Raw genomic sequence first — 26538 nt, 5'->3', positions numbered from 1 at the left:
GATAAGTACTCTCAGTCATTCTGCAGTCAAACAGGTGATAGGCACAGTATGAAGAAGCAATTTATACTATTTAACCTTATGACATATTATTTCCAGTTACAAGACCTCATAACCTTGAACCATTGTTTTTATTGTGAACAATACTATATACACAAGGCTTTTCTTTCTTCCTTCACTCAAAACAACCCTTGTCATGCAGATGTCCTAACTCACCTGTCCCCATTCTCATCCTGCACTGCAGTAAGATGGCGTTGGACAGCCAGCAGCATCTTCACATCTCCTGTAACTGCGTAGTCAAAAAGGGCATTGGCGTGCCGCTTGGCAAGCTGCATAGCCTTCTCTAGAAAGAGGTTATCTGCAAGACAACGAGCATGATCAGAGTTAAGTTGTCTATACCTGCTCTACAGATACAGCCTGCTCGAGGCAAAAACCATTACCTGCCTGTGCCGACTCCCCAAATATATGATTTTAGTTGCAAATGCTCTTTTCACTGATTCTGGATTATGTTCACTGGAAAAAAACTGGACATTGGCTCACTCACAAACATGGTTAGAAAATGATCTGAAAATTTCTGACCATGGCTTGTTAGGGGGGAAAAGTATAGAAGTGTTTGTTATTTTAAGGGCGAACAGCGATCCTCAATTAACTATTTGGATTCTGCTGTAATTTTAGATAATCATCCTCTCAGTGAAAAAAGCCTTTAGGGAAGTACCTATCTTATTAAAAGTGTCAGAAATCAGCCTCAGCCCTAGAAAGTCAGACAGACTTTCCATGAGCCATCGGTGTTTTTGTGAAATTTGTTTCTGCAAGGTAAGCAGTTGCAAATTATGGCCTGTGAGCCAAATCTGATGCGTAATCTGTTTTTGTATGGTCTCCTAGCTAAGCATGGCTTATACATTGTAACTCAAACCAAAAAAACTTCCACTGCCATAGAGTCAATTCTGACTCATAGAGACCCAGTAGGACAGAGGAGACCTGCCCTGTAGGTTTTCCAAGGCTGTAAATCTTTATGGAAGCAGACTGCCACATCTTTCTTTCATGGAGTGGCTGGTGGGTCCAAACCACTTACCTTTTGGTTAGAAGCTGAGCACTTTAACCACTGTGCCACCAGGGCTCATACATTTGTAAAGGAGTGAAAAAGAAAAAAAGAATATGACAGAGTTCATAGTGGCCCTGGGTCTGAATATATATCTTTTCCTTTACAGAAAAAGTCTTCCAAGGACAAGCCAGCATGACCTAGAATCATGACCCATACTCTAACAGGACTGGCCACAAAAGGGCACTGTCCTTAATTCTAATTCTTCAAAAAAAGAGTGACAGGAAAAAAGTTCCTACTTTCTGGCAAAGTTCCATTTCAATATGACCTTGATCAAGTTGGACTCTAGGAAAGGCTGACTACTAAAGTTATAGAAACTGTTCTCTATTATTAGTCCTAGAGGAGATCACCTCTCACAGTGCCCAACAATTGTGTGATTATGACTGAAGAATGTACATGTAAACTTCTGTACTTTGTGGTGGAAGATAAAACAGGGAAAACGGAAAGCCCAGTGTGACTAAACTGAACTTATACATGCATTTCAAAGGATACATAAAGAATATTAGGATTTTTTTAAGGGCACATTGTCATCTTTAGATTAACAAAAAATAAACCCATCTTTTGGAAATAGCTTTCTATATCTGGAACTAACCACCCTGCCCTACCCCAACCAATAAAATGTAATCACTACGAGATCACTTACCCTGAAATCTACAATTCTCTTCCTTTACTCCTACTGTATACGTCAGAGTAACCTCATCATGCCCATTGTTGGACTCCTTATCTTGCTCTGTGGTTTCAATTACTTTCCCAGAAAGACTTATAGCATCTCTGTCATCACAACCTTCATGGTCTTTTTTAGATGAGGTGCCTAAGGCTTCTAAGATAAATGCAAACACATTAAGTTTTTTTTTTCCTGTAAAGTCTATTAATTAATTTATAACTCATGGTTTTTGTGAAAGTTAGATATAGGTAGGAGGGAAATGTTTTGCAAAGAGAAAGAAAAAAATATTATTTAAAATTCTTTGTAAAATGGTCCTATCATCAGTAACATGGCTTGGAGCTATTTTAACCTCTCAGTTCTAAAAATTTACATCTTATTTCATTTATCTGTAAAGAAGGAAAAAGGAAATAAAGCTCTTCTGTGAAATCCAAGAATCTTTCAGTGAACATTTTAAAGTTGTTGAAAGCAGAGCAGTTGTTTTTTCCCTAATGCTAATTAACAATGGAAGTTGAAAAGATGTCATCTCAATTCGCATTACTTAGGGTGAAATATCCAGACCACCCCACTTCTGATCATGTTTTCCTGGGCCTGACCATGTTATCTCACAGGTATTATGGGGCAGATCTGGTTCTAATCCTAGTTCTGCCACTTACAGCTGTATTCCTTCAGCAAAGAATTAACTTTTTTCCTGGACCTCAGTGTCCTCTGTCTGTAGAATGGTAATACTAGTATTTTACTTAAAAAGCAGTCATGAAGATTACAATTAAAACATGTAAAAGTACCTGGCATGAGACAAGCATTCCATAAATGGGAGTATTTTATTGTATTATTTCTTCAATGGATACAGTAGAATGGGCATGTAATATAAACTATGAACACATGGTATAACAACTCTCACTAAAGCATACATTTGGTAGAGAAAAGACCAATCCTAGAAAACTCAAAATGATTTCAAAAGCATATTATTTGAGAAAAAAGAGAGAGAATTGATAGATTTGGTGATTTTTTTAATTCTTAAAGAGTCAACTCTCTCTATATCCCTTATTAATGTTCATATAATCTCCCTGTTCATGATACTTAACAAAGGAAATATATAAATAAAAACAAGGCATCTGAAATAGAGTTTATACCCCCCATGAGCTACAAAGTTTTGGAAAAACATCTTCTTTGTTCATTTGCATTATTCAATTTTTTCAAAATGATTATGTTGTATATGTATAACAACATAATCAACAAACAAACAAAAAACCACTTTTTCCATGAGTCAACTCCACTCCATAGCAGCTAGTTTATACCAACCACCCAGTGGGTGGTGAGCTGAACCAGAGAAAACTTTCCTGATGCAAAGTCAGCAGTGGTCCAACTGATAACAAAAAAAAAAAAAAAAATCCACTTTTTTATCATTTTTTTAAAATTCCTTATTCTGAATTAAAAACAAAAGAAATAGTGTAAAATTACCATGCTTCATTCCAGCATTAGATTTAGTGGCTCCAGAATGGAAGGTGATTCCACCATACGTAGGAAATCCATAGGGGGCAAAGCCATAACCTGAAATGGCGAAGACAATGAAGGAAACATCAAGATGATTTCTCAAAGACTCAGCAAAACTTAGTCCTCTGCATTTCTTTGGAAAAAAAAAAAAAATTACACTTTTTGGGCACTTTTAATTAATTTAATATATTATATTCAGTAATACTACAACCGCTCCCCCAAAAGATATGCTTATAAATTTAGGAAAAGAAAATTCTACCCTCTCCAATATAAAAAAAAAGCATTAGAAAGAATAGACTTTATTCTTACCTGGGCCAGTACTTCCAGTACCCCCTCCTCCACTGCCACTACCAAACATGCCTCCGCCTCCAGCTCCAGGTCCACTACCACCACCAAAACTATCTGAAAAATTGGGCATGAGTTTCTGCCGTTTCCTCTGCACTTCCTCTTTATCTGTATTTAAAGAGAGGTAGGCAAAAAAGGAAGAGAAACCAGAAGAGAAAAGATTAATTCGGGTCTACTACAAGCCACAGAAAGAATATTGATTCTAATGGTATTTTTAAACACTTAAGGAGGAAGAGACACCAAATTTCAAGAAGTTTTATATTTTTTTTCCAATGGCCAACTAGACTGAGAACCAGCCTCATAAAGACCACAGAACAATACACACCCAAAACTGTTAGTTCCCAATGTTGCTAAAATTAGTGGGAGACTAGATTGCCCACAAAAGAGTAAAATAGTGAATAAGAAATCACTATTGGGCATTTTTACTTGGTCACAGAAATCAATTATTATTAATCAGCTAATATTTATTGTGCAGCTATTATGAGTTAAAAGCTTCTGGGTAGTGCGAATGGTTGACATCCTCAGCTGTCAACTGAAAGGTTGGAGGTTCGAGTCTACCCAGAGGGGCCTCGGAAAAAAAGCCTGGTGATCTACTTCTGAGAAAGCAGCCACTGAAAATCCTATGAAGTACAGTTCTATTGTGACACATATGAGTGACCATGAGTCACTTGACTCTAACTGGTTTATTATGAGCTAAGTAAGCACTGGGGATAAAGAGAAGCATGACAATGTTTGGCCTGCTGGTATAATTTTAAGGTTGTGGGGGAAAGACTACAGAGAGAGCACTATAAGGCTATATATGGTAAATTCATGGTGCAGACCAGTGTTCTAGCAGTTCAGGGAAGGATTTCTAGGAGGGCAAGGGGGGCTGAGAAATCCAGGAATGCGTTCCAAGAAGAGGCTTCACACAATCAACTTTATATATGGAGGCAAAAAGGGAAGGGGATACAGAAGGAATGAAGTAAAGAAGGGAAGAATGTGCATGGAGTGCTTAAGATAACAACAGATGATCAGTTTGGCTGAAGTGAAAGCTAACTATAAGGAATTTTTGAAAAACAGATTGACTGGGGGCCACACTGTGGTTGTCTAGAATACGAAGTTAAGAGATTTAACTTATAGGCAGAAACCAAAACCCTAACCAAACTCACTGCCGTTGAGTCGATCCTGACTCTTAATGACCCCTCCTTGGGTTTCCAAGGTGGTAGCTCTACAGAGAGGAGTGGCTGGTGGGTTTGAACCGCCAGGCTTCTGGTTAGCAGTCAAATGCCTTAGACATTATGCCACCAGAGCTCTCAACTTACAGGCAGCACAACCATTTAATGTTTCTGAACAAGGGAATGATGTGTACTGAGTAGTAACTTAGGGAGATTAATCTGTCACTAGTGAATATTGTTGTCATTTATCCTCCGGTCAATTCCAACTCATGGTGACTCCACATGTTACAGAGTAGAATTGTGCTCCATAAGGACAGATGCAGATCTCCAAGCCTTTCTTCCTTGGTACTGCTGGATAGATTTGAATTACCAATCATTTGCACCACCAGGGACCTATCATTAGTGCATAGGGGATACTACAGAAGGTTCAAAGTGAAAAGGAGAGACAGTGCAGACATTATATGTTGGGGATTGTTCTTAGTAGTTTCCATAAATCCAAGAAACAGAATGAAAGAAGAATCTGTAGGCTTTGGTAACTGATGAGCTATGGGAAGCTGAACGTCTAAGACAGATACTTGAGTAAAACAGTGATACAGTGTGAAACTTTTGACTGTCCAGGTCAAGATACTATTTAGACATTCTTCTCTCATTCCTCATGTGATTGCTGTTTTCTATTATTGTCATTTTTCCCCACTTCTCATTATCTGTGCTTCTCATGAGCCCCATTATCCTTTCTTTTTTATGTCACTGCCTCTGTGGTTTATTATTGTGTTATTTCTTGTGGTAATTAAGTTTGTGTGTCAACTTGGCTGGGCTTGGTTGGGTGGTTGGGCAGCTGGATGTAGTATACTCCATGATGAGACTGGAATTTACTGTTAGCAGCTGAGTAGCTGCCTTAGGGACGAGGTCTGCTTCCTGTATTTAAGGAAAAGCTTTGGGGACAGTCTCTAGCATACAGCATACTCAAAACCTGAATGTAGCTGTGTCGCTGTTCAGCAGCCTGCCATGCTCTGCTGACCTGGGGACTTCCAATGGACTTGAATTAATGGCCTGCCGTGTGGTTTGGTAACATTGGGACTGTGCTTTTTACTTGTCAACCTTGGGCTTATCAGTTTCAGCAGCCAGCAGCTGTCTGAGTGAAGAAATGCCTCTAGCTCTAGTGGGCTGGGAGCAGGAGGCAGAGCTGAAGCCCAAGGTTGAGGGACTTTCATCTGTCCTTAGAGCCTGGCACTCTGAACTTGGACTTAAAGCCTTCCAAACTGTAAGAGAATAAACTCCTGTTTGTTAAAGCCATCCACATTTGTGGTATCTTCTGTTATAGCAGCACTAGGTAACTAAAACATTTCTTCTTCCCTTTCTTTCTTTTCTCTGATCTTCCTACCATATTTCTATCAGAACAAAAGCATTGTGGGTTTTTTTTTTTTTTTTTTTTAATTAAATAAATACCCAATGTAGTATTCTTTCTTCAGCCAGTAGCCTAACATTTAACAATTATCCTTTTCTGATTCTTCCATGTTTTTGTCATTGTTTATGTCCAGACAGATCTTGCTTATTCCTAATTACTCCAAAATATTCCAAAATATCTTTGTTTCAGTCATCTCTGGGTTAGATGGAAGGCTGTTACCTTGTTTACTATCTCATGATCATCTAAATGCAGTTGAAAAATGACTAGGGGAAAGTAGGGAAACAATTGCACTTAAAAAATAATTGTTTAAAACCAATCATATTCAAACTTGTTAGGAAGAAAAAGCCAAACTGGGTCAACTTTGAGAAAACTATGCTTCCATTAGAAATAAGTGATCTCAAAACTAAGAAACATCAACAAAGATTTTTGAACAGATTCATAAAATTTCCCCATCATTTGTTCCATAAGTAGCTAATGGCTGAACTCTTTACTCACTCATCTTCAAAAATAAATATTATCTATTGTCATGGTTTCTAGCAGAGTCCAACTGGTATTTTCTATGTACTCATTTTGCTTTATAAGGCACAGATAAACACTGGCTATATATTATTATAAAATAGAAATTGTTAAGAGCCAATTTTCAAAATACTAACTATTTTACAGCCAATCAGATTTCAATGACAAGAAACTTCCACATGGCACACTTTATAAAAGAACCCACAGTTCCATGGAATTGAATATGTAGATTTTCACACTGGGTTCATTTATCTTGTGGTCTGCCTCTTGACAATGGCACTATCAGATGTACTGTAGAATATCAACCTATTCTAGAAGGGACCTAAGTGGTCATTCACTGTAAGCCATCCTTTTATAGAAGAGGAAACTAAAGCCAGGATGGTTAAGTGACTTGTCTGAGATCAGGGCAAAACGAAGATCATATTCAAAGTCAAGTGATTTTTCCATTGTATTAAGTTGCCATTTTTGAGAAACATTCCAAAATATCTTTGTTTCCTCTAATTGATGACTTTAGATAACAGTTTAATCCATGAATGTAGATAAATTTTTATCCTCTACTACTTGCTGTGCATGTCCTTAAAAGTGTCTCATTCTTACTTTTCAGGTTCTAGTTGACCAGTAAAGATCTGTCTTTCATTATTTAAAGACCATGGTCATGTTTCTAATTTCCATCTTTTCAGACTGAAAAGCCATTATAGTCTTCCTTTGTCATAGCTAACTTTTCATAGAGCAGTTCAGTAGTTCCTCAACTAGGTTCTCCCCTTGCAAATCATTCTTCTCTTGATTATTTTGTTTCTTCTGGACCCAACCATCTCTATCAAGTTTTTATTAGCTATAATGGCAAGGACCACAGAGGACACAGAATTCAGAGCTGGATCATTCTGTACAATGAGAGAAGAATGTCTTATTTCTGTATTTAATGTCCTACTTGACATACAACTAATAACCAGCCTTTCTGCTGCTGATGGCAATATAGTTAGTCGAGCAGGAAATCAGTCCACAAACATTTAATAAGCATCTACTTTGTGCCTGCCATATACTCTTCCAGATGTTGGAGACATAGCAATGAACAAGACCAAGACTGTGCCTTAAAGGAAATTGTTTCTACTAGGGTTAGGAGGAATCATCGACAATAAGACACATAAAACTGTCTTATTTTTACACATTGATAAAGTCTTTTAGCAATATATAAAACTTTAAATAATAATAATGATAAAAATGAAGAATATAGAACCTAAAATACAACATGTTTTAAACCATGCTGCCTCCTTTCTCACCCAAATCTACTTTTGTTCCCTTGTTCTTCAGTCAACCATATCACAAGCTTTCTAGGCTGGAAATACCAGAACCAGCTATGATTCCTGAATTTCTATTTTACCTCCCACCTCAGTCAGCACCCAAGTCCTCTTGACACCATCACTGAACTGTGTCTTGAATCAATCTGTTCCTATCATTCCTAGGACCAAAACTTGACTAATCTCATCACTTTTCACTCTGATTCTTGCAGTAGGTTTTTTTTTGAAACACTTTATTATTGTATGGGTGAAAGTTTACGGAGCAAATCAGTGTTTCATTCAACAATTTATACACATTTCATTTTGTGACATTAATTATAACACTTGCAGTATTCTTGTGATTCACTGTTTCCCAGGTACTCTCCTCATTATCTATACAAGAAAGTCAAATCAACTTTACTCAAGGATCTGGCCACTCTCCTCTCCGGAATCAACGCAAATTCCTTAGTTTGCACACAGACTCTGTACCCCGGCTTACCTGCCTCAGCCTTCTCTCATCTATCTCAGTGTTTGTAACACTCAGTTTCTCTGAATAAACACAAATTGTTCTTACCTCCATCCTTTAGCTTCCAAAGTTTCCCAAGCCTAGAGAATGTTTCCTTCCCTGTTAAACACCAAACTGCTGAAATATATCCCAAAGTTTAAAAATCAAATGACATCATCTCTAAGAAGCCTTTATCTTTGAGGCTCCTATGGAGTCAATGGCTCTCTCCTCAGCATCCTCACATGGATATGTAGATCTTTCACTTTTGGTATTTATCAAAATCATACTTTGCATGATAACCATTTTAGGAGTCTACTATCTCCCCTTATGGATACGTCCCTTGTGAGGAAAAAAAACAGTATCTTATTCACTTTTACAGTGCTACAGTGGCTGAGTTTTCTGTTTAACTGCCTGAGTGGCCTGATTCTTCTAAATACCAAGCTTTATCTTTTGATCTCAACTACCTGAATTTTGAGTTATTCAAAAAATGTTAAATTCTCAAATATGTGCCAACACTCTAAATCTAACACAAATATGGAAACAACATGATTTGAAAAGACTGAATTTAATTCAATGACTCCAAACTAGTACATTATTTGTCTCTTCTCTGAAACCATGGACCCAGGGAGCAGTTACTTGGAGGTTGCTCAAAGGAGGTCACTAACTGAACTTTTCTAATCAACTTGTCTCTCTTTATTATTAGAATAAGCACAAGAGCCCAAACAACTGAGTTACCTTTGATTTCAGGGTAGTAGAGAAAAGGTTTTGGTTCACTAGTTTCCAAATCAGATTTCCTTCTAAGTTGGACGAACACAGAGGCTGGTTTTGTAATGTTGATGTCTTTATACTTTGGGGTTTTGAAGACGATGGCAAACTGCAGGATGCAAAGATCCAAAGGTTGGTAAAAGGCATTTACATATTTTTTGTAGCAGTGCAACTCAGAAACACTTTCCTTATGTTTCTCCCTATGCCTAATGTTTAGACACACACACACACAAACCCTAAACTCACTGCCATCAAGTCGATTCTGACTCGTAATGACCTCCATTGGGTTTCAGAGGCTGTAAATCTTTGCAGAAGTAGATCATCCCATCTTTCTTCTGTGGAGCAGCTGGTGAGTCTGAACCACTGACCTTCTGGTTAGCAGCCAAACGTTTTATCCACTACCCACCAGAACTCCTTATGTTTAGACACAGTGTACTAAAATTCAGCACGCAAGTGAAAGCCCTGAACTCAGAATCACATAGCCATATGCTTTTCTTAAATTGTTGTTGTTGTTATGTGCCATCAGTCAGACCTGACTCATAGTGACTCCTCCTTGGGTTTCCAAGGCAGTATCACTACAGAAGTAAATTGCCCCTTCTTCCTTCTGAGGAGTGGCTGGTGGGTTTGAACCTCCAGCCTTCTGGTTAGCAGTCAAGTGTCTTAGGCACTATGCTACCAGAGCTCCTTTTATTAAACTATCATTGTGCAATTGAAATACAAGATGGTGCCAATGTACTTCAAATGTTCAAATTATCCACTTTTCTAATATTTCAAATCTCTTCTAGTTATAAATATTACGTAAATAAAATACATTTCATATACTTCTTTCCCTTCTTCCAAATCAACCTTAAAAGCCTTGAAGAATATTTATAGCAACATCAGAAAGAGTAATTGGGGGAAGAGAGAAATGAGGAAAGTGGTACCACTCTTAGTTGGCAGGCCAGCCAATGAGAGGAAATTAAGCCTTGATTAGGATTAGAAAGGCATCATCACAGTGTTAGGTATATTTCACTGTGAAGATGGTCAAAACATATATAGAGGGTTCTGTAACATACTTCTAAAGCAAACTTCTGGCTTCCTCATCAATTTCTTGATGGTGATAGAAAGGCTAAAAATTTTTTAACATTTTTTTTTAAACTTTTTGAGTATGTAATATATCCACAGATATTGAGACTTTGTAAATTATAAAAAGATAGACCATGGTATATATTGAAAACACCATCCACTCAATTCCCACTGTGTGCCTCCACAGGTAAACACCGGTATTAATATGTTATATATTCTTCCAGTTTCTTTGTTTCTGGGGTGCCATCGAGTCAATCCGACTCACAGCAACCCTATATGACAGAGCAGAACTGCCTCATAGTGTGTCTCAGACTGAAATCTTTAAAGGATTTTCAGTCCTTTAAAGACAGGTCTTTGTCCTATGGAGCTATTGGTGGGTTCCAATTGCCAACCTTTCTTTAGATAAGCAGCTGAGTACTTAACCACTGCACTTAACCTGGGCTCCTTAGAGTTTCTTTACACATATGCAATATGAATAGAGAGAGAACAGAATAACGTTTTACTTTCACTCTTAAGCACTTTGCTTTTTCTTTCATTTCAATTTGTATTTTTGAGATATTTCCATATTAGTTCATAGAATTCTCATTATTTTATTAACTGTGTAATATTGCATCATATTACTATATCATAATTTATTTAATTGGTCACTTATTGACAAACATTTGAATTTTATTTAATTTTTTGTGAAATTTCCAAATTTCTTTGTGATAATATTCCTCAGCCACCTTTAAAAAGATATCAGAGTAATAATTAAGAAGGGCTGCAACATTTTCATATTTTATTCATATATTCAGTTATAACTGGGAAATCCTGATTTACTAGGATCATATTAGCCTCAACTAGAAGATTGCACTTCTCAACTCTTTTCATTAGAATACCCTTTTATCAGGTATCACCATAAGTACCTTGGCAGAACACTTAAAACATTTTCAGTAGAGGTACTGAGGGCCACTGCATTATGGGTTAGGGATCAGATTCCCAAATGAAATTGCTTACCTAAGTCTCAGTCTTGTCATAATTTTATGACAGGTAATGACTTTTCTTGAAGACCTATAAGAGTTTCAAAAAGCATTTTTTCCTGAAAGTTAAATGTATAATTTTTCTTATTTTATATATGGAAACTAAGTAATGAATTCCAACAAGTCAGAAAATATACAATCATCATTATCATCATTATGCACTTACCTGCCTATGAACATCTGTGGGGGAGAAATCTCCAAAGCCTTCCCAGACTCCACCATTTTCCTCCTCTTCATAAAATCGAATCTGTATGTCATCTGCAGTCACATTCAAGTATGTAATTTTATGCAGTGTAATAGTATTTATGAACATACTGAAGAATAAAACTGGGTCAAGATTCCACCTACTATTTACTTACATGTTTTCAAAATGGAAAACACAGCCTTTTGAATTACTGACAATTTTCATAAATTACAAACTTTTAAAATTAGTTACCACAATAATGGGGCCTAAGTTTCATTTACAAGGGCAGAATACTAGATTTACCTATTCAATCTGAGCTTTATCTTATCAGTCTCTGATCTCACTTCTCCACCCCTTAATCAATTCACTCCTGAGAAACATGAAGGATGATGAAGAATATCAGTATCTCAAAAAGTAGCTCAACTCAAGATAGATTAACAAAGTGACAGTTGTCCCACATAATGTTTACTGAGGCACTCGTGTGATTTACATGTATATATTTACTGACTTAATCCTCACAACAACTCTATGAGGTAGATGTACTATTATCATCTTCATTTTACATAAAACGGTATTTCAATCCAGAGATATTAAGTAGCTTATCCAAGGTGGAACAGCTAGTAAATGGAGGAGATTGGCTTTGAAACCAGATAGTATAGTTTAGAGTCTAGGCTCTAAATATGTTATTAGTCCATATTGAGTAACAGTTCAAAATACTATGATGGTCAGATTAAATTAGAATGTCAAAATTTCACTCAGGTTAGCATTTCCCTGGCTTCGCTCCCCATTTCATAGGAAATACTTGGCTATCCACTTACAGAAACCACATTTCCGTTTAAGCAGAATTTTAGAAACTTTGTTGTTGTTATGTGCTGTGGAGTCAGACCCAACTCATAGAGACCCCTCCTTGGGTTTCCGAGGCAGTATCACTACGGAATTAGATTGATTGCCCAACCTTCCTTCCGAGGAGTGGCTGGTGGGTTTGAACACCAGCCTTCTGGTTAGCAGTCAAGTGCCTTAGGCACTATGCTACCAGAGGGTTGGATTAAATAACCCATTATCTCACCCCACTGGACTACTCTGGATCTAGTTATTCTTTAGGACAAGTGAAAGATTTCTCTTCCAAGCCATTTCAGTGTAATGATGATGACTAAGAACCCTATTAGTAAATAAAAATATTCATATTATGTTTACTCATAGTATATACATCCAGGAATCTGGAAATAAATATAATTTGGATTGAATAGATTAAAAGACTTGTAATAAGATATGCAGAGAAAGTGTAAAGTTTTTTGGGTACAACTGTATGCTTTAGAATCTGATCCCATTTTTTTCTGGCCTTATACTTTGGAGCTTTATACTTAGTCTTACATGAGAATATATTTCTTAAAAGCCATTGTTCTTTTCTTTATGGACTATATTTTAAACTTTACATCTGCCTACTCTGAAAATGCTAGCCTTGTAATGAATAGATATTTATTATAGTTTCCACCTACCATTTTATGTTAAAAAGGAGTGAAGTTTTGAGAAAATAACATATAATCTCCACCTGCTGTTGCTAATTTATCAATCTTAGTAACGATTTCATTTCTACTGTCTTTCCTTTTCTTAGTTTACATTATATTGTCATACAGAGGTGTGCATAGAAGCTGTCAGTATTACAACAAAGAGTTTAAAAATAAACAACTTAGTATTTATCCTCTGTGTTTGTATGTGTGTCAAGCATCAACTATGTATTAGTCATTTGAGTTTAACCAAGCTTAGATACCAAGGTTTAAAATATTAAAATAATAAAAGGTCAATAATTACAGTTACTACTATTTTCTTATTCCTCTTTACTTCTGTTGAAAACTTTAAAATAAATTAGTTGAGTTTAACAAAAACAATTAATAAAAATACAAGCAACTTAAATTTGGAAGAGGTAAATTGTATATATGCTTTAAAGGAGTGCCAAGACATAGTCAAAAAATGACACACTCAGAATTATGTTTTACATCTTGATACCAGTGAACATATTTACCTTTCTGAACCTTGTCACAGAGAAGATAGATCTCTTCTCCTCCAGTTACACATCCAGCTGTCCTGTCCATTCTTACAATTTTCAAGTTGGATGCATTGGGGGCTTCTGTTTCCAGAACAACAAAAAATGTTATGGATTATCCTCAGCTGTACAAGCCAATCCCTTATCAGGGATGCTGTTCTTAGCACACCTTATCAAAAGGGAGTTTAAATAGATGTCTTCACTTCCTATTATTTAAATAGGGATCCTAGTAAAATAAGACTGCCTTCCAAAGACCTGGGAGCATCTCTTGGCTAGGGGTAATTCACGATCACCAAAATATGATGAGATACAAAGGAGCAGGTATTTGTTTTTCCCTTTAACACAGCAAGAGGGAATAATAGGGGAAGACAAAGAGTTTTTCTGAGGCCTCAGAAGGTATCAAACTAAAGGATGTCTGGAATTTCATTTATGTTAAGAACTCAAATTTATTTCCATGATATGGTCATATCATTTATAAGAGTCCTAATTTTCTAGGCTAGAAAAAGCACAGTTTTCTTGTTGCTGTTGTTGTTGTTATATGCTGTCGAGTCAGACACGACTCATAGCAACCCCTTCTTGGGTTTCCGAGGCAGTATCACTACGGAAGTAGATTGCCCCACCTTCTTTCCGAGGAGTGGCTGGTGGCTTGAACTGCGCTGGTCTTCTGGTTAGCAGTCAAGTGCCTTAGCACTACGCTACCAGAGCTCCCATAATTTTCTCACTACTTATCAATTTTTATTCTATAGGAGCTCTGGTTGTGTAGTCCCTAAGACATGTGACTGCTAACCAGAAGGCTGGTGGTTCAAATCCACCAGCCACTCCTTGGAAGGAAGAAACAAAAAAATGGAGATGTTATATCGCTTTTTATTTTAAATTTTTTTATCAAACTAAATTAAGATTCTGTGTGGTTAGGGGGCAAAAGTTTCAGTGTGGTAAAGTATAAAGCTTCCTTTTTTTTGCTCCAACAGCTGCATTTTAAGGTGATGGAGTCTTTAGTATATGAACCTATATCATTTTGTAACTCTTTCACTTCCCCTCTAACTTGTTTAAATTAGAGAAATCAGTTGTTATACTTGGAGTTTTTTATTTACATTAAATTCCATAAATTTTCAAGACTTATTGGAAATACCTGTTTAATAAATCCCATGCATACCAAACAAGTAAGTTGCATAGAAAATGCTGTAAATCCTTATAGAACTCTCTAAAAAGGTTTAGGAACTGTAGAGCAAAATCACATTTTGGAGGCACGTAATATGCTCACTACTCATTCAATTAACTTAAAGTTCTTATCTTGATAAAGCTACTAATACATGGAATAAAGATGGGTAAGAATACCCATCTAACTTCTGTTTAAAGCCTCAAAGAAAAAATGAGACTTTTTTTCCTTTCAAGAGCAAGAAAAATATATTCTCTTAGTATTGAGTTCATAAAGAATAAGAGATTTGGGATTCCATATGGAAAACCACAATGCAAACTGAAGGGAGGGGAACTACATTTATCGAGCACCTAATAAAATATAGATTTAAGTATTCCCACTTTATAGATGAAAAACTTGAGGCACAAGGAAATTACATCAGTTGTCCCAGAATTCAGAGCTAGTAAATAAATAATAGGGCTGGGTTGGAAGCCTATACTCTTTATATTTTATCTGCCTCCTGTTAGAAGTTAAGCACTCACTGCTGTCGTAGATGGCGTCTGACACCACAGGCTCCAGGCGCCTGGTGAAGCTTCCGGTGCTGTCTGGTAGAAAAGCTGTAAACATGAGCCTCACCACACTGAGGTCCATCTCTTTTGTCTGATGAAGAGCGGCTTGGCGGATTATCTCCTTTTCCCGATCTAGGACAAGTCCATTCATGCCCAAGGAAAGTGTAAAGAGGAATGAACAGTTCAAAATAGCATGCTTTTATAAAAGTCAAAGAACATAAAGTAAAAACCAATTTTTTTAATTCAAAATTCTCTATATTGCTAGTAAAATTTTTAAAAATTATGCCATCTAAAATTAAAGGTATTAAAAAAAAGTGTGCATTTTCTCTAACTAGAGAGTTCTGGTAGTGTAGTGCCTAAGGCATTTGACTGCTAACCAGAAGGCTGGCGGTTCAAACCCACCAGCCACTCCTCGGAAGGAAGATGGGGCAATCTACTTTCGTAGTAATACTGCCTTGGAAACCCAAGGAGGGGTCGCTATGAGTTGGGTCTGACTCGACGGCACATAACAACAACAACAAGGTGAAAACTATCCTCAGTGCCTTGCTCCTCTCCTGTTAATCCCCTACTACCACCACCACCAGCTACTGTTGAGTCGATTCTGACTCAAGGAGACTCCATGTGTGCTGTGTCAGAGTAGAACTGTGCTCCATGAGGTTTTTCAATGGCTGATTTTTTGGAAGTAGATTGCCAGTCTGTTTTTGGGGGCACTACTTCTCCCTTTTCTCTTTACAATAAGAGTTAAAGTCACAAAGGATGTGGTGGAATGCAATGTAATAAGCCTACTATGTACCAGTTGTATTGAGAAATGTGAAAACTAATTATTCCAAAAGCTCTTTGAGCACAGGAACTATGTCATTCCACACTGCCTAGGACAGTGTGTGGCACATGGTAGGTACTCAAAGCATTTTTGAAGTAACTGAAAGGATTAATTCCATTTGTCTCCTGGTAGAGCTTTCATGCTGGTGGATATCATAAACTTACAATATCATAAAAGCTGTCATTCAAATGATAAGTACTACAAGAGAGCTACAGATGAAAGTAAATGGAATTTGAAGAAGTGAATCTAAAAGTCTTTGGGGCAGAAGAGGCATTTGCTCTAAATCTTGAAACCATGATAGATTTTGAATATATGAAGAGAATGGACAAGGGCATTCCAGGAGAAGGGAATAGCAAGAATAGAAAGCATGTGCTAAGTAAGACAAGGAAAAGAGAAATCATGGTAGTCTTAGGGAGCAGTTCTGTTTGAGCTGAAGGAACACAGTGGGAAACACAGTTGGAAACCCTGGAACCAGTTTCTGGAGGTCTGAAATGCCACCTTACAGGATATAGTTGGACTTTATAGGCAATGAGGGGACACTGAGTGGTGATAAAATGTATGCTTTAGTAGGATTGATCCAAGTGGCCATAGGGTTTAAGCTGAGTTAGAAATGGGGAGGGGCAGTGACGAGAGAGACTGGAACACTGAAAAATGAGGGAGCACAGACTAGCTGGACCACTGACTATAGGGATGCAGCATCAGTGAGGGGAAGAATGCAAAATGATGTGAAGATTTTGAGTCTGGGTATCAGAATATAGAATATATTTCATGGAAGAATTATGATGGGTTTTGGATTGCCTGAGTATAAGATGATGGAAAAGTAGCCAGACCAAAGGATAAAATGTAAAAGCAGAAACGGGACAAGGTGGTAGACCAGGGCTTGGTGCTGAAGTAAAAATTGAGCAAAAGCAAGAAAACAGAAAACCATAGTATTTTTTTTTTTTTTTTGGTAAAGAGAGAATAGTTTATAATATGCCTGATCAGCCCAAAGAAAGAGAGATTCATTTTAATAACGTGAGCTAGGGAAAGGCATTAACAGAGGAGGTATTCTTTGAGCTAAGTATTGAATGATGAATCAAGTTTTGACAAGTTGGTTGAAAAAGGAAGGGAGGAGGAGTGTTTTAGGTAAAGGAAGGTAAGTGCAAAGGTGTGAATATGCACCAGGTGTTCACAGAGCAGTGATGGGGAGGGGTTGCTCTTGGTTGGGACTAGAGATGAGGCTAAAAAGGTGGCTGAGACCAGACTGTGAGGGCTACAGGATTATAGATTTTACTTTACAGGTAATAGAATTCCATCAGAGGTTTCTGAGAAGGGAAAGGGTGGACACAGAGTGAAACAAGGAGAAACCAGAAACACAGAGATGAACCTTTAGTCCACACATGAGAAAATGAAAGCCTAAGCTTCTGCAAAGGAGATCTGGCAGCACAGTGGCTTAAAGCATTTGATTCAAATGTCAGCAGTTCAAACCCACCAGCAGCTCCACGGGAGAACGATGAGGCAGTCTCCATCCATAAAGATTTATAGCCTTGGAAATTCTATGGGGCACTTCTACTCTGTCCTATAAGGTTGGAATTGACTTGATAGCAGAGTGGTTTTTTGTGTAAGCTCCTCAAAGGAGCAAGACTGGGAAAATGATGCTCACCTGTGAGTTGCCTGTCTCCTCCACCTTCTGCTTGTAAATAGGCAAGATCAGGATGCACTAAAAGTCCAGGGTTATAGCCTCTTACACATGCTTCTGTCATTCGTGCTTCCAGTGTCTCAAATACTTTTTTCTTTGTCACATGAAGTATACCCAGGTTTGCAAAGCTGGAGAAAAAATAACAGCAATAGCAGCCACTAAAGTTAGGAAGTTGATGACTAGAGAATCTGGCTTCATTTTAGTAAAGTGGATTTTAAAGAGATACACAAGTCCTCAATCTCTTATCCAAATCCCTTGGGGCTAGCAAGATGCATTTCAGCATTCAGAACTTTTTTGCTATTAGAAAGACAATAATAAAACATAAAGAGTGGATTACATAATACTCTGCAGGTCTGGGGCACACATTATCATCAAACACAGTCATATTCCTGCAGTGAAGCATAACTAGACCTACCAAATGAAATAATAAAGACTATAAACAGTCTCACATCAGGTCAGATTGGGTTTACCACAAATGAGTTTGTGGTAAACTTATAATCATTTGACTTTCAGAGCTCATTACATTTCACAATTATGATTAAGTGATTGTGGGCATATATATCCTTTTTAAATTATCTTCACTCTTCTTTGTTCCAGATGAGGGGAGACCAATAGTTACATCTTAGATGGCCACTCGATAGCTTTTAAGACCCTGGTTGCTACCACCAAAGTAGGATGTAGAATAAGATTTTCACATACTATGTTGTGCCAATTGAGCTTGATGTCCCCTGAGACCATGATCCCAAACCTGAAGGTCTGGTGACTCACTCCCTCAAGATGCTTAGTTGTCACTGAGAAGCTACTGCAACCTTGTCCCCTGTTATTTCTATAATGTATATGGATATTATTTGTAGCACAAATAGACATGTAGGAATATCATCAGCCAAATCTATCTATGGTCATGGGTATATTCTCATCCACTTACTCACACTTGATTTTCTCCCCTGTCTATGTATCCACCCATAGCCAGTGTTTGTTGCTATAGTATTGTGATAATGCAGTATTGTGTATGGGCATAGATATCTTAATAAGGAAGTTTTACCTGAACTCATTTTTAAGTATTTTTATACATATAAAATAAATTTTAAATTACAAATAATATATATATACACATATATATATATACACGTATATATATACACGTATATATACACATATATCTATACATATACGTATATATATATATATATATATATATATATATATATATATATATATGTATGTATGAGGAATATTTCATTTGGTAGGATTTTTTTGGTTTTTGAAGCATTCTTGGGTATCTGTATGTGATTTAAAGTTTACCTGGGATGCCATCTCCTCCTGGGTTACCTATGACATTGAAATTATGTATTACCATTAGAATTGTCATCTAATTCAATGTGCATTCTGGCCTAAGGGTATACACGTAATGGGGATGGAGAACCTTTTACCTAGAGAAGGTTACAAATCTATAGAACAAAAGAAGCTGAATACATAAAGCCATTGAAATGATTTTTAAGGAAAAATATAAAATGCTCCAGCCATTTATTTTTGAAATAGGTATGTGTAGCAAAGAAGTATATTCAATAAATGTAATACAACAAACAAAATACCAAGGTGACTCCTTCATTCAACAAATATTTCTTTAGCTCCTACTAGTACCAGTCAGTATCCTAGGTGCTTTTGCCAGCAGTCAAAGAATCTCGACCTTCGTAGATTTCATACACTGGTACAACAGAGAAGGAGCTGTGCTGGCATAGTGCCTAAGGCATTTAACTGCTAACCAGAAGGCTGGTGGTTCAAACCCACCAGCCACTCCAGAAAAGGAAGATGAGGTGATCTACTTCCATAAATATTTACTGCCTTGGAAATCAAATGCGGGTCGCTATGAGTCAGAATCAATTTGATGCCAGTGAGTTTGGTTTTGGTTTTGAGTACAACAGAGAAGAGACAAATAAACAAAAAATCAAATTATACAGTATAAATTAGAAGGTAGTAAATGTTATCAAGGAAAATGAGGTAGGGATGGGAAATAGGATATGTAGTAGTTAAACATAATGTACTTATAATATGGTATAGTCAGGAAGGGCCTCACTGAAAAGATGACAATTCAACAAGACTTGAAGGAAGCAAGGGAAACACATGGATTTATGAAGGAAAATTATTCAAAGTAGAAGGAACAGCAAGTGCAAAGATCCTGAGGTAGGACTATGCCTCTGTTTTCAAGAGACAACAATGGGAAAGAAGCCAGTGTAGCTGTAGTGAAATGAATAAGGAGATCAGTAGTAAGTGGAGAGTTAAAAGAGGAAAGTAGGAGCTCAGATCTTTTAAAGCATTGCTTATTTTACTCAGGATGAAAATAAAAGATTAATAGAGGAAAGAAAGATTATGGCAGAACTATCACAAAGAAGAAGATAATGTGAGATGGTAAGATAAACTAGGGGAAGAAAACTGTAAGAATTAGGCAGAATAAGATAAGCACTCACATAGAGGCCCAGGGGTAGAATGAGACATGTGTTTAGACAGAGGGAGAAAAAAGTAGAACAGCCAAGGTACACAGTGAGGGAAATATACCCTCCTTGATGGCAGAGATCTCCAGTGCTTAAAAGTTTCTGACACATAAATGTCTAGTAAATATCTGTTGAATAAATTAATGAATGAGTGAACAAAAACAGCACAGAACAATATGCAACATAATACTCTGATATCCACATGAGAATGCGGTTGTTGTTATTAGTGCTGTCAAATCAGCTCCAACTCATAGAGACCATATTGTACAACAGAACGAAACACTGTCTTGTCTTGTTCCAGCCTCACAATACTTGCTACACCTAAGCCCATCATTTTAGCCATTGTGTCAATCCATCTTGTTGAGGGCCTTTGCCTTTTTCATTGATCCTCCACTTTACCAAGCATGATATCCTTCTCCAGGGAATGGCCCTTTCTGACAACATGACCAAAGTAGGTCAAACACAGTCTGGCCATTCTTGCTCCCAAGGAGCATTCTGGCTGCACTTCTTCCAGGACAGATTTGTTAGCTCTTTTGGCAGTCCATGGTACTTTCAGCATTCTTCATCAACATCACAACTCAAAAGCTTCAAATCTTCTTCGGTCTTCCTTATTTATTGTCCAGTTCTCAGATGCATATGAAGCGACTGAAAATACCATGGCTTGGGTTAGGCACACCTTAGTCTTCACAGAGAGATCTTTGTTCTTTAGCACTTGAAAGAGGTCTTTTGCAGCAGATTTTCCCACTGCAATACATTGTCTGATGTCTTGACTGATGCTTCCATTGGTGTTGGTTGTGGAACCAAGTTATAAGAAATCTTTGGCAACTTCAAACTTTTCTCCATTTATCGTAATGCTGCTTAGTGGCCCAGTTGTGAGGATTTTTGTTTTCTTTATGTTGAGATGTAATCCATACTGCAGACTGTAGTCTTTAATCTTCATCAGTAAGTGCTTTCAAGTCATCATTTTCAGCAAGCAAAGTTGTGTTGTCTACATATCACAGGTTGCTATTAAGTCTTCCTCTAATCCTGATGCCACGTTCTTCTTCACACAGTCCAGCTTCTCAGATTATTTGCTCAGCACACAGATTGAATAAGTATGGTGAAAAGGTACAACCTGTTGCACTCCCTTCTTGATTTTAAACCATGTAGTATCGCCTGGTTCTGTTTGAATGACAGCCTCTTGGTATATGTACAGGTTCCACATGAGCACAATTAAGTGTTCTGGAATTCCCATTCTTCTCAATGTTATCTATAATTTGTTATGATCCACACAATTGAATGCTTTGGCATAGTCAATAAAACACAAGTAAACATCTTTCTGGTATTATTTGCTTTCAGCCAAGATCTATCTTACATGAGCAATGATATCCTTCACTCCATATCCTCTTCTGAATCCAGCTTGCATTTCTGGAAGCTCTGTCAACATATTACCATAACCATTTTTGAATTACCTTTAGTATGATTTTACTTGAGTGTGACAGTAATGATATTGTTCAATAATTTCCACAATCCATGGAATCACCTTTCTTTGGAGTGAGTACAAATATGGATCTCTTACAGTCTTCCAGAGATCCAAATATGGATCTCTCTCCCAAATCAGTTGGCCAGGTAGCCATCTTCCAAATCTCTTGGCATAGCCAACTGAGTGCATCCAGCGTGGGATCCATCTGTTGAAACATCTCAGTGTGTATTCTGTCAATTCCTGCAGCCTTCTTTTTTTCCAATTCCTTCGGTGCAGCTTTGACTTCTTCTTCCATTACCATTGGTTCTCGTCATATGCCAGCTCCTCAAATGTATGAACATCAACCAAATCTTTTTGGTACAGTGACTCTGTGTATTCCTTCCATCTTCTTTTGATGTTTCCTGCATCATTCACTATTTTGCCCATAGAATCTTTCAATATTGCAACTCGAGGCTTGAATTTTTTCTCAGTCCTTTCAGCTTAAGAAATGCCAAACATGTTCTTCCCTTTCGGTTTTTTAACTCCAAGTCTTTGCATATTTCATTATAATAACTCACTGTGTCTTCTTGAGCTGCTTTTTGAAATCTTCTGTTCAGCTCTTTTATCTTGTCATTTCTTCCATTTGCTTTAATTACTCTCCATTCAAGGGCAAGTTTCAGAGTTTCTTCTGACATGCATTTTGGTTTTTTCTTCCTTTTCTGTCTTTTTAATGACCTTTTGCTTTGTTTGTGGATGATGCTCTTGATGTCATCCCAAAATCCTCTGGTTTTTGGTCACTGGTGTTCAATGCATTAAGTCTTTCTTTAGATGGTCTCTAAATTCAGGTAGGATATAATCAATGTCATATTTTGGCTCTTGTGGACTTAATTGTCCTCAGCTTCAACTTGAACTTGCATACAAACAGCTGATGGTCTGTTCCACAGTCAGCTCCTGGCCTTATTTTGGCTGAAGATATTGAGCTTCTCCATCACCTCTTTCTACAGATGTAGCCAATTTGATTTCTGTGTACTCCATCTGGAAAAGTCCATGCATATAGCCATCCTTTATGTTGTTTAAAAAAGGTATTTGTAATGAGTAAGTCATTGGTCTTGCAAAATTCTATCATGTGATCTCCAGCATTATTGTTATATAACCAAGGCCATATTTTCCAACTACCTGCGATTTTTCTGTTTCCAACTTTTGTATTTCAATCATCGGTGATAATCAACATATCTTGATTGCATATTTGGTCAATTTCAGACTGCAGAAGTTGGTAAAGACAGACTCAGGAGAAGGAAGGGGCCATCCACTTCTCAATGAACTGGCCAGTGAAAACCTTATGAATATCAGTAAAATACTCTCTGATACATTACTGGAAAACTTTATTAACAGCCCTGAAAGACTGTCCAATATAGTGCAGGGAGATAAGCCTCTCAGGTTGGAAGGCACTCAAAATACGACTGGTGAAGAGCTTCTGACTCAGACTAGAGCCAATCTTAATGATGTGGATGCAGTAAAGCTTTCAGAACCTCCATTTGCTGATGTGCCACAACTCAAAATGAGATAAAACAGCTGCAAACATCAATTAATAATCTGAACATGGAATGTACGAAGTATGAATCTAGGAAAATTGGAAGTTGTCAAAAATGAAATGGAACACATAAAGATCAATATCTTAGGCATTAGTGAGATGAAATGGACTGGTTTTGGCCATTTTGAATCAGACAACTATATGATCTACTATGCCAGGAATGACAAATTGAAGAAGAATAGGGTGGCATTCATCGTCACAAAGAACTCTTGAAGCTCTATCCTGAAGTACAATGTTGTCAGTGATAGGGTAATATCCATATCCCTACAAGGAAGACCAATTCATAAGACTATTATACAAATTTAGACATCAACTACCAAAGCCAAAGATGAGGAAATTGAAGAGTTTTGCCAACTTCTGCAGTCTGAAATGGACCAAACATATAAGAAGAGACAGCTTTTTTAGAAGTGATACCTCCATCTTTTGGCCTTTTAGGTTTAAACCTATATAGAACATCAACAACTATAGAAAAATGAGGTTATCTACTAGGTAAGGATGCTAACAAACATTTGCGTAGCACTTTACCAAATAGAATGTGCTTTTCATGTATATAATCTAATCCTTGTGAGAAAGCCATCATCCTCATATATTATATGAATAATTAAAAATTTACTCTGGCAGTAAATGAAAACAAAACATTTTGTCTTATACTTCAGGTAATACTACAGTAACATAGGCCAGATTTAACTTCCCATTATAAACAACCAAAAACAATTTTTAAATGGCTTCCAGACACTGAACAGAAGCACAGGACTATTATCCATAAGAAAAGGGAAACAAATTAAGCAGCCCTATAAATGTTCTGGCTTAATGACTTAAGAGTATTTTCAGGCTGCAGCAAAGGAATGAAAAATTTAAAAAGAGCTTGGCTAACTCCATTAGTTGAAGAGATACAGTTAAAAAGTCTGAGGTGATCAAGGAATTCACAGGAAGAGTACCACAGAAGAAAGAACTGTACCAGAGAGACTACTCACAGATTTGTACTGGGGTTCAACCTCAAGTGTTTATCTGAGTACTCATCAGAGCACTTGTATAAGGAAAGTACTCAAGGATAGGAAATGAACAACAGAAAGGAGCAGGGAGAACAATTCTTGTAGCACACACAGGGCTGTAACATTTCATGTTCCCAACAGCCAGACTGTTGGAACTTCGTAAATATAAGCACCATCAGGTTCAATATTCAGAAAGGGACTACCTTAATAACTGTACTAAATTAGCCCTTGGACAAAGTCTGCTCTTGATTTCTTACTAAAGCTTAAAAGCAAGTCTAGATATGATAAAACTGTTACAAAGAAATTTGACTCCATTGCAATCTCAAACAATATGGAAAGCAATACAAAAACATCCAGCACTCAACAATCCAAAATTCAAAATGTCTGCCATCCAATAAAAAATGTCAAGGTATACAAAGAAGTAAGAAAATGCAACTCATAATGAGGTTAAAAATCAATAACTAGAAAAAGATCCAAAAATGAAACAGAAGACAGAATTTGTACACAAGTACATTAAAATGCACATTATAATGTACTCCCATGCTTTCAAGAGGGAGCTGTGGTAGCGTAGTTCCTAAGGCACTTGACTGCTAACCAGACTGCTGGCAGTTTCAAACCCACCAGCCACTCCTCGGAAGGAAGTTGGGGCAATCTACTTCCGTAGTGATACTGCCTCGGAAACCCAAGGAGGGGTCACTATGAGTCGGGTCCAACTCTACGGCACACAACAACAACATACTTTCAAGAAGATGAAAAGCATTAGTTTAATAAGGAGAGATATGGGAAATATATAAAAGGCACCAAACAAACTTCTAAAGATGAAAACTACAATGTCTCAGAAGGAATACAATAGGTAGGATTAAGAACATATCAGACACTATAGAAAAAAAATCAGTGAGGCTGAAGACATGATAATACAAATATCCAAAACAAAACATAGATAAAAAGCTGAGAAAAACAAAAATAGATCAGCAGTGAGCTGTGAGATAACTTCAAAAGATCAAATATACATTTAATTGGGGTTCCAGAAGAAAAGACAGGGGAAGACATAAAACTATTTGAAGAATTAATGCCTGCAAAGTTTCCAAATTTAATAAAAACTGTAAGCCCAGACCTTGATTATATCCCATTTGAATTTAGGGACCATCTGAAGGACAGATTTGACACACTGAACACCAATGACTGAAGACCTGACAAGTTGTGGCATGACATCAAGAAGAAAGCAAAAGGTCAACAAAAAAGATGAGAAATGAAACAAAGACCAAAATGTATGTCAGAAGAGAGTCTTAAACTTGCTCTTGAACAGGCAGTAGCTTAAGCGAATGGAAAAATGATGAAATAAAAGAGCTGAACAGAAGATTTCAAAGAGTGAGTCACTCAAGAAGACAAATTAAAGTGTTATAATGAAATGTGCAAAGATGTGGAAATAGAAAACCAAAAGGGAAGAACACACTTGGAATTTCTCAAGCTGAAAAGAACTGAAGAAAAAATTCAAGCCTTGAGTTCCAGTACTGATGGATTCTATGGGCAAAATATTGAATGATGCAGGAAACATCAAAAGGAGATGAAAGGGATAGCACTGAGTCAGTGTACCAAAAAGAAGCGATCAACATTCAACCATTTTAGGAGGCAGCATATGATCAAGAATCCATGATACAGAAGGAAGAAGTCCAAGCTGCACTGAAGCAGCAGTCAAGAAAGCATATTGGATTGGGCAAATGTGCTGCAAAAGACGTCTTTAAAGTATTAAGAAGCAAAGTCATGACTTTGAAGACTAAGGTGTGCTATGGTATTTTCAACAGCCTCATATGCATATGAAAGCTGGATAAGGAAGACTGAAGATAAATTGATGCATCTGAATTGTGGTATTGGTGAAGAATACCGAAAATACCATGGACTTCTAGAAGAACAAACAAATCTGTCTTGGAAAAAGTATAGCCAAATGCTCCTTAGAAGCAAGACTTCATCTCACGTACTTTGGTTCTGTTGTTAGAAAGGACCAGATCCTAGAGAAGCTTATCATGTTTGGTAAAGTAGAGAGTCAGTGAAAACTAGATGGTTTGACTCCGTGGCTGTGATGATGGGCTCAAGCATAGTAAAGACTGTGAGGAGGGGGCAGGACAAGGAACTGTTTCGTGTTTTAGTACACAGGATGATGTTGCTTAATGGTACAGTTGTGAGTATTTTTTTTTTTTTTTTTTTTTCATAGGGTTGTTACAAGCTGGAGCCAATTCGATGGCATCTAAAAACAACATAAGCCCAGAGACCCAAGAATTCCAATGAAGTCCAAGCATACAAA

The 26538-nt window shown here is 37.1% G+C and overlaps 1 protein-coding gene across 1 annotated transcript in view; it reads right to left on the bottom strand.

The window, feature by feature from the left end:
• The window catches only part of NFKB1 (nuclear factor kappa B subunit 1), a 117090-nt gene that overhangs the window by 23556 nt on the left and 66996 nt on the right, over positions 1-26538 (bottom strand). The window contains exons 6-14 of the mRNA XM_007953652.2: positions 17691-17854; positions 15202-15360; positions 13504-13608; positions 11466-11557; positions 9186-9324; positions 3561-3704; positions 3219-3308; positions 1740-1916; positions 214-355 (exon numbers count right to left, since the gene is read on the bottom strand). Of these exons, the coding sequence (XP_007951843.2) occupies positions 214-355; positions 1740-1916; positions 3219-3308; positions 3561-3704; positions 9186-9324; positions 11466-11557; positions 13504-13608; positions 15202-15360; positions 17691-17854 (1212 nt within the window). The remainder of the gene's footprint in view (positions 1-213; positions 356-1739; positions 1917-3218; positions 3309-3560; positions 3705-9185; positions 9325-11465; positions 11558-13503; positions 13609-15201; positions 15361-17690; positions 17855-26538) is intronic.

The sequence above is a fragment of the Orycteropus afer genome, unplaced genomic scaffold, assembly GCF_000298275.1.
Source record: "Orycteropus afer afer isolate SDZICR_OR568_19922 unplaced genomic scaffold, OryAfe1.0 scaffold00403, whole genome shotgun sequence".
Classification (NCBI taxonomy): Eukaryota; Metazoa; Chordata; class Mammalia; order Tubulidentata; family Orycteropodidae; genus Orycteropus; species Orycteropus afer.
Note: the sequence above shows the minus strand (reverse complement) of the source record. Positions and strands in the feature narration are given on the sequence as shown.